General features: G+C 38.2%; 1 protein-coding gene across 1 annotated transcript; it reads right to left on the minus strand.

The window, feature by feature from the left end:
- Positions 1 to 1,147: 1,147 nt before the first annotated feature.
- Positions 1,148 to 8,253, minus strand: LOC145465840 (uncharacterized). The gene is made up of 5 exons (XM_081449594.1): positions 7,999 to 8,253; positions 5,331 to 5,361; positions 4,678 to 4,821; positions 3,982 to 4,227; positions 1,148 to 3,262 (listed from the first exon to the last, which is right to left on the minus strand). Exons 1-5 carry the CDS (start codon positions 7,999 to 8,001, stop codon positions 3,228 to 3,230), a joined length of 459 nt encoding a protein of 152 aa, XP_081305720.1. The 5' UTR covers positions 8,002 to 8,253; the 3' UTR covers positions 1,148 to 3,227.
- Between the last annotated feature and the right edge of the window lie 925 nt (positions 8,254 to 9,178).

A 9,178-nucleotide genomic window follows, 5' to 3' on the forward strand; every position in this document is an offset into this window, starting at 1 on the left:
ATAAGTTGGGCAAGGTGACGAGAAGTTTACAAGGTAGGGTGGCTCAATCGAGAATGAGTAAATCGATTAGAGCAATGCAGGTCATGTAGTGGAGGTTTGCCAGTTCTTGTACTTCATGTAGTATGCATGAAAAGTTATTCCTTTTTTTTTTTTTTTTTTAAGACTGCTGTTATAACAAGTATAGGCAGAAGTCAATATGGTAATTCGTATAACTAGAATAACCCGTAAGCCACACATGTCAATCATCATCCAACGAGCAATCGACGGGTTTGCTCATAGAGCACTTTGATTTATTGTAAAAGGTCACAATTTGATCCGTACCGTACCTCACGTCGTTGGTCTCTGCTTTTGTTTGCCTGTTTTGTTGATATATTTTGAAAATGTGTTATGTATTTATACATGATGTCAAAATAAGCGTTTCTCTGTTTAGAAAACGATGCATTCCCGAAAAGGCGGGTGTCATATTACACCCCTACCTCCCCATAACGGCCACGTCTCTACAAGGGCCACTTTCGTTTGTCCCCAAGGTGGCCGTTGTGGAGAGGTCCCACTATACTCTCCATAAAAGGGGTAAACTAGGAGAGGTTTTAAACCGTGTAAGGCCTTGAGTAAATTATTTTTTAAAACAGCTTACTGATAACTGCAAATGGCCCAACATTAAACTGACAACTGACAAATAGACAAATTTTAAGCGGACAACTGACATTCGCAACGTCCCATCCAGACCCTCTAGTTCAGCCCCCAAAGAACCAAAAAAAAAAAAAAAAAAAAAAATGGCGATCCCCCTGAAAAAACAAAACAAAAAAAGATTAAAATAAATAAAAAATAAAAACAGAAATCTCTTTTCATCCACTTATTTAAAGGGATAGTTTCACTGTTCGGCACATGTGTAAGAGATGTATGTAGTCCATCCAATTCCATTGTTTCTGTAACAATCAGATGCGAGATAACTCGTGCGTCCAGTCCAGAATAAAACCGTTCGGCCGCATAATAAATTCGATGTTCAATACTGAATTCCACATGTTCTGTCTAAATCCGTTGACACCTTCCGTGAACTGATTTTGGGCATCAGTAATTCTGTCAACTTTCGTTTTAACCGGATGGCTATTTTGGGGATGTACCGGAAAAATAAACAAGAGCTGGGAGGTATAGATGAAGGCTTGATTTGATAAATATTTAACCGTAACGTAGCTAAGTTCTTTCTAAGCCCTATCCGTCCCAGAATGGGACGCATTGGTCCCATAATGGAGCATTGCACGACGTAAATCTAATTAAGGTCATTCTACTGAAATAGAACCTGCACTGAGATTTTTGTGAAACTTTGCCTATTGATTGTTTATATTATAGGAACTTAAATTTTGAAATAAAAAATGGGAGGTCCACATGTTCGTTTAGGAGCAACAACACCTTGTTTATACTCATATAAATCTTTATAATAGCATCATGACTGTAGTCACGATTGCTTGCTAAATTCACGTTTCCGACGATTGCTTTTTGTTCTACACTGAGAACTGGTCCATATTTATTTTACAGAGAGAAATCTATTACTCAATTCAAAACAACAGAAAAAAACGATAGGTCACCATACTCGTTTGCGAGAAAATGACGATTTACCTCTATGGCAAGGTCCAGCTGTAAAGAAAAAGCCGCCATTTTTTAATGCGCGCGCGCTAATCACGCGTGAAATTATGCGCAGTAGGTAAAGTCGCACACGCTTTTAACTGGTTTCGGATCTTCCGCTAACATAGAAATTTATTCCACCCAATGATCGAAACACGAAAAAGACGAATGTGATGAACCAAAGACGAACCGAAAACCAGAGACGCTCGCAGAACCCAATGACGCTACTAACTGAAATAAATTACACGCGAACCGAACTTATAGAGTATGCAAATGAACATAACATATACAAAAGGGCACAAAACAAAAGAAACTAATTACGCGAAACTTGACACCGAACGCGAAGCTAGAAGCACGAACAAATGTCACAAATTCTGGCGCCTACAGTAGGGATGCGCAATGCAATACTGGGGAATAACCTTAAACTGTCCTCCAAGAAGACAAACAAACAAACAAACAGACAAAGAAATATCCGATAGGTAGAACACACACAGGGGCATGTTGCTCCCAAGAACATGACGCGGCACCATGGTGTCTGAGCCGAGCTACACATTCCACGGAACAACTCGCTACATCAAAGACCTGTTACATTTTCTTGTGTCTGCACATTTGTGATTTTGCTCCTGCTACAAGTCCCTGCATCTATCATGTCCTTGCGCCCAGTCCCTCCGTGTGTGAGCACTTTAACTCTGGAGCTGGCCAATGCCGTTGACCCAGATATCAGAGAAAAATTGAGTACCTTGAGTCACCAATTTTAAACCTAAATGGTCCGTTTACCCTTCTCAAACTCATTAATAATTCATCAACTTGAAACAAAGAAAATCACAATCGTGAAGGAGGTTTGGATACCCGGTCTTAATTAACACAGATTTTGAAGATTTTACTTCTCCGTTTACCCCTTAGTTTTTGTTTCGATTGAGAAGATACCAAACACTCGTGGCAGTGTTTCATCGGCTATCCAAACACCTCGAATTTCGTCAAAAATACTCCATTGCGCGTCGTATTTTCAACTCTCTTCTCGGTATTTGGATATCCCGATGAAACACTGTCTCTCGTGTTTGATATATTACTTGCCCACTTTTACATTGTCCTATGACATAATCCCTCTTCTCTCCCCACCCTACACGTTCCACACTCAATTTCTAGTTGTTCTCAAATACAGCAATTGCAACACCAAGCCAGTTTAGAGCTGAGTGAAATACTTTATTGATGGATTATCTCTTCTGATGAATAATTTCGTGGTATACAGAACAGTGTGATTACACATCTTTTAGCCACTTTTATGGATTAATAGTTAAGTAAATAAGGTTAACGTAATGCACGGTCATTTGGAATAACAACATTTTTAACTCCACAAATCTATGACGAAAAAGAATGAGCTTTAAAGAATCCCTCTTCTGGTGTAGACAACAACAAGTTCCTCTCCGAGAGGTTAATCTTTGCCAATACCCAGCTTTTCTTTCGCTCGTTCAATTTACCAAAATTACATATAGCATTCGAGATAGTTGAATCAGTTTATCAACAGAGATACTACTCTGAAATCAGTCGTCGGTCCTCAAACCCTTCAAGTTTAGTGATCTGTGCCAAACCCGTCCTGTTCTGGCGACTTAAGCCTTCGACTTGCTGACCATCGCGCAAAACTCTGTAAAGATGAGAAGATCGAAATTAATAACTCCGACCAAAAGGTGAGAATTTGATTTTCAGACACTTTTCTTGCGGCGTACTGAGTGATACAAAAAGAAAGGAGGGTTTTCAACTTTTGTTCCTTTCATTGCTATATTTTCCCAAAAGGATTAGTCTGCCTGTAGAAATTTACTTTGATGCCTTATGTGCCACGAGGCACAAAGAAGCTAAGTGAAGTGAAGAAATTTACTATTTCCTTTCACGGGGAAAAGAGTGATTTTTTTCCGCGCGAAAGTAGACGTCGAGTAATTCCCCATTTCACTAGTCTGTTCAGCGTGACGCGACAAAAAAAAATAGTAAAAAATATCGGCGGCGCGAAATCTGGGGGTGAGAAACGACCCAGATCATGATTTCTCGTAATCTACACGTGAAAGAAAATATATCGATTTGTAGCTGCCTTTAAATAAATTTCGTAATTGGGTAAAACGTTTTCCTTTGATTTTTCAAGAGTTCTGGATATTCAAAATCACAAGTAATGAGAAAAACTGAAAAATTAAGATGTTGTCGGTGGCTCATCCGACGATGCCGGCCTTTAACCCCTGTCCAGGCTCAACTCCATCTTAAACATGTTCGGATCGAGTCTTTCGTTCAGCTCCAAGGTATAAGATAAGATGGCTGTTGGATTTGAGCACTTCATGCATAGACCAAGGCTGCGAGAGAGGAATTTTAATAACGTACCTTCGTAGCTGACTTTTCCATCAGCATCCACATCAGCTTCTTTTATCATGTCATCGATTTCTTTCTTTGAGTAGATCTTTCCGCCAAACGTCTTCATCACCAGGGCCAGTTCATCGCTAGTGATAAAGCCATCCCCATTCGCGTCGAATTTTTTGAAGTAGTATCTCATGTCATCGGTGGTAATTGGTTCGCCAATTTGACTGGCCATCATGTCTTCAAACTCAGAATATTCTACTTTTCCATTTTCTGAAAAGGTTTGAAAGCATTTAACGTTATTCATTTTCTAAACGGCTGTTGTATGTTTAATCTTCACGTAAGTGTAATTCAGTTGCACAGTGTTGAACAAGAAGCTGTAACACATGGAAATGCTTACGAGCTTGTCACGTCGTTCACGGAAATGTGGCGGAACTTAATGTGTGAAAAGTTGTAGCTTGGAACGTTAACTACAAATGCAAGCCATCTGTTGAAGGGAAACTTTCAGGATAACCCCTAGCATCTTATTATGTACATGTTCCTCAATAACACTGTCAACCTCGCTCGGAAAATTTCCCCTTCTCCCTCGCCTTTGAGAACCTGCCACCCTGGTTAATGAAACAGCTGTTCCTAACGCTCCAGTAACACAGAAAAAAAAATCGGCTTGGCAGTATATTTATACAAACCGTGGTAAATATCCACCACAAGGTTGTTTTCACTTACTGTTTCTGTCCACTGCTTTAATCATATCTTTAAGATCTTCAACTGACATCTCCTGCCCAGCTTGCTTCATAGCTTCTCCGAGCTCCTCTACAGATATCTGTCCATCACCGTTTTTGTCAAATAGCTTGAAGGCTGCCGCTATTTCTAAGACGAAGAAATAAAACGACGTAAAGCCAGGAAATGTTTTTTAATTCGTACTCGTGGTGCGGGGCAGGGCGAGGCAGGAGCTCTTTGTGCCCCTGATGTGTCTCCAAAAGTATTAATTCAGTTGCCATCAAACTTACATGGCATATTAAGCATGCACATGGGCTACTGGCATGCAATCATGTTCATTTCAGTAACAATCGCGTGTTAATCGCGACGTCACACCTACATAATGTCCCTCTTCAGAGAGTCTGTCATCTTGGACTTGAACAATTTTTAAGAAATGTCAGAACAGATCCAAAAACGAGGCTGCCGATAGAAGCTGTGGCACAATCTTGGGCCCAGAGTCTCTCCGGCTTAGTCAGCGGTTGGGTCGTGACCCAAACGCTGAGCTGTCGTCATAGGCATGCTCATCAGCAGTATCTCAGACTTTTAGAAATTGGACTGGTATTCAAGTTTTCTACAGAAACTAGCTGCTCTGTCTTTCCTTGCACGTCTTAGACTCTTACCTTCGCGTTCGGCTTCAGTCAGTCGTTTGGCCTGGGATGCAAAAAGTAAAAGAAAATAGCTCATAATACAATACAATTGTGAAGACTCTTATTCTTCGGCCAGTTAAACTTTAACAGAAATAATACACATGACAAATTCAAACAACGCATGTTGTAAAAGAAGAAACTTTGATTAATGAATATTCGTATGCTTCAACATACATTTTCAGAAATGACAGTTAAATAGAATTGTGATTGTGGGTAACCAAATCTCCACTTGGAATCAATGTAGATCTGTGTACAGGTCAGACCAATTTGTAAATTAGTTTTACAGAAAAAAATAAACAAACAAACAAACAAACGCGCGCTTGGTGCTACATTTATCTTAAGATATGTAAAGTACTCTAAAGGCGTTGACTTGTTTGTCAAACGAGATAGCCACCAGGAAAATTCTTTTTAATTTTGCCGCATTTTGCGAGCTATTTACGATATAAGAACTTTGCTTCGACCTTTAAGTATAAACTTTGCGCCGGAAATGAAGTTCTTAATATGCATGGAAACCACTTTACTTCAAACTTCGACAGGTTTGGCATGTCATTAACCATGATTTAGCTTTCAGGCGATGGAAACTTCATACGATAAAAAGCAATAGAAAAGTATAACTTACATGTGTTATATGTATACTCTTTTTTTTAGCATGACGTGGTCACATAAAGGCCTGATGTCTTAAGTAAAATTTAAAACGTTGTCTAGTTGTAGCGAACGAAAAAGGTTTGCTAGGCAGCTGACTCTGGCTTTTTGCTTAAATTATCATGATATTCATCTTGTACTTCATGTATATAAAATAAACCTTTTCAAATAAAAAAACCACATCGTCGAAAATGGAAACTTTACTGAAATGCTTTTAGCTTTTTAAATGTTTTTTTTTTCTCATTACCTAAGGTTTCAGTTGAACAGTTTTCGCTTAATTTATTCCACAGAGCATTTCTTTTGCGAAAGTCTTTACTCGACATTACCTGCTGTAATTATAGTGTTACAGAACAATATTGACATGTTTTCAACGGCATTTGTAGATTATTTCTTGAACAATACAAGCTTTGACATTTGGAGTTAGTCCACTGCAGCATAAGCTTAAGAAGTTTCGTGTCGACCGATATTGCTTGTACTTGTTGAAATTCATGAAATAAAATCATTTTAAGCCTCTTTATTTTACTTATATTCTACCGTGAATCTCCAATCAGGTATCGAAAATGCATGTGTTGTTTTCTAAAAAAACGCTGTAAGGATGACTTTTTTTTCATTAACTTTCAGAGATTTAGTTATCAATACGCAAACATTTCTCCACCAACAAACTTTATGAAAAATATTTTTCATCTTCGCTGGTTGAGTTGTTTTCTCAAGTTATATAAAGCGATATCTTTTAAACACACCTATTTAAGATAATCCCTATTTCGCAAAGAAAACAGGAATGAAAAATATGTTTGAGTATAAGATCAAGAGCGAGGCCTGAATATGGCGAAATTCACTGCCTCCCTCGACGTATGAAATACTGCGGTAACATTAATTATTTATCAACAATAACAAAAAAAATTGCGCAGCTTCGCTATTTTTTTTTCTTAATTACATCCTAACTTAATGAAAAGGGAGTGCCAAGATGGAAAATTTTGGCAAAACACAACCCGCACGGCGGGAACCACTTGCAAACCAATATACTTGTAGCAGGTATATCTTTTTCAAGTTCAAGTTGAGATTTCGTTAAAACTCAACTCATTTGTGTCTGAAAGGACTCCCTCTGCTTTTTTAAGGATTAATTTGTTAGAGCTAATGTATGTATTCAATGTACTTTAAGGTAAATAGCCAGGCTTTAAGGCGTAATTCGTTAACGCTGGGAACGGCGAAAGTGTAAAAACCAATTGTACGAATTCAACTTGGAAAAATTAAAAATACGATTTCAGAGATAAATACATCGGTTTAAAGTTCTTTTACTGAATTACTATAGAAATGAAAGTAGGTACTGACTGAGTTACATATATCATTCATGTAGATTCATTTGAAAAGAAAGGGGTGGTTTTTGTGGCACAAACTCAATTCGTTTGATATCTGAGGATATTGTATATATGGTAACGACTTGAGTGTTATTCTAGAATGGAATCAATTAAAAAAAGTAATTTCTCTCCTGAATTTACATTTTGTTAGATTTCAGCATCATCTCGCTTAACTGTTGAGACGTCACGCAAATTCTATTTTGAGCGCTACGATTTTTTTTTCGACAAAACAATATCAAGTTTTTTAAAAGAATATTCTCAATAATTTAATATTTGTGGTTTTAAGCGGGAGTGATCCCGAAGCTCGCGTCTCACACGTACATGCAGTAATGAAATGAATCTACTAGCTGCTGAACAGTGGTCTCAATATTATGATTATGCAGAAATACTCCGGCAGTTTTTCTTTCTTTGTCGAGCTTGTATATGCGCGGCAGCTCGATTTTGTCAAACGAGTTTCACGTGGAAAACCCATCGCTGGAAAGTTACCTCTTCCGAACCTTGTTGATAAAATGAACTTCATCATCGAGGCATCAGTGAGCAAAGATCCGGTGAACAAGCTAGTCTGATTCAAAAAACTAAATTTTTGATCAACGGAAAGCGCTGAAAATAAGACGTATCACCAAGGAAATCTTCACGCAACTTACCATTTTTGAACGGAGGAACGTTTACAAAGACGAGGTATTGTTCTGTTTCACTGTAGAGTGGTAAAACCGAAACTGAATTTCGCTCGACTTGCCTTGTCAGAATTCAATAGGAATAAATAGCCTACAGCCCTCGTTGGACAGTTTATAACAAATTATGCGTGAAAACAAAGGGCTTCCTGCTAAGGGAAAGATGCTAGAATATGCATGAATTTTCACCTGTGTTTGACGTACAGCTGTCACTTGGAAACTATATCTTTGCAATCCCAAACAAACGATATAGAGGAGGTTTCTTATTAATCCTACGATATCATGTCAGGTATAATTAATTAAAGCATTGAAACTGCCAACTAGTGGGCCAAAAACTTATCTCCAAACTGAATGACTTCAATACCGTGAAGCGGTTTTTGTAAATCGCGTTTCTGATCGTCAAGATCTTCAGATCACTTCGCGAAGAAGTTCGAAAACGCACGAACCAAACGCGAAGTAACGCGAGCGGCGGCGTTCTAAGTCAGAACGAAAATTCGTCAAGAACTGTGTGTTTTCGTTGTTCCCTGCATGCACAAATTTATATTTTGACAGGGATTTTATTGACCACGGTTTGGTGTATTACCTTGGGCAATGCATTGCCAAATTTATCTTATAACGGCTACAAAAATTTCATGAATTCGAACTTGAGTTATGTAAATTTGGAGAAGAGATGGATGTGCTCAAAATTTAATCGCAACAGAGTTTTTCTTGTGTAGCGAGAGTGGTTTCTACGGCAACATGGTAATTTCCGCTAATCTCTGTTACCAAACAATGAATATTGCCTTCCAAAGACGCTTTTTAGACTGAAAGCCTTAATAAATTCTAAGCGGGCAACATCCAACAAGGGTATTTGTAACATCTCACTCTAGCCTTGAAGGCAATAAATCTGTTACACTCGGACTAAAATTGGCAATGCGAAAACTCTGTTTCCAGTGTAAATTGATCGAAATATAGCCTTTTAACTGCTTTTCAGAAAAAATAACGACCTTTTATGACTTTTAAGGCAGATGTATCCAGAAAAAATAAATATTGTATGTGCACATATTCGACATTATCCGTGCTTAAAACTTAACCCAGTAAGCCTTGCCAACTTTCTCAGTTTCTTTACAGGAGTGTCAGTATAATTGGAGTTTAAATATTTCAAGTCCAGTGC

Source organism: Orbicella franksi, chromosome 13 (genome assembly GCF_964199315.1).
Source record: "Orbicella franksi chromosome 13, jaOrbFran1.1, whole genome shotgun sequence".
Lineage (NCBI taxonomy): Eukaryota > Metazoa > Cnidaria > Anthozoa > Scleractinia > Merulinidae > Orbicella > Orbicella franksi.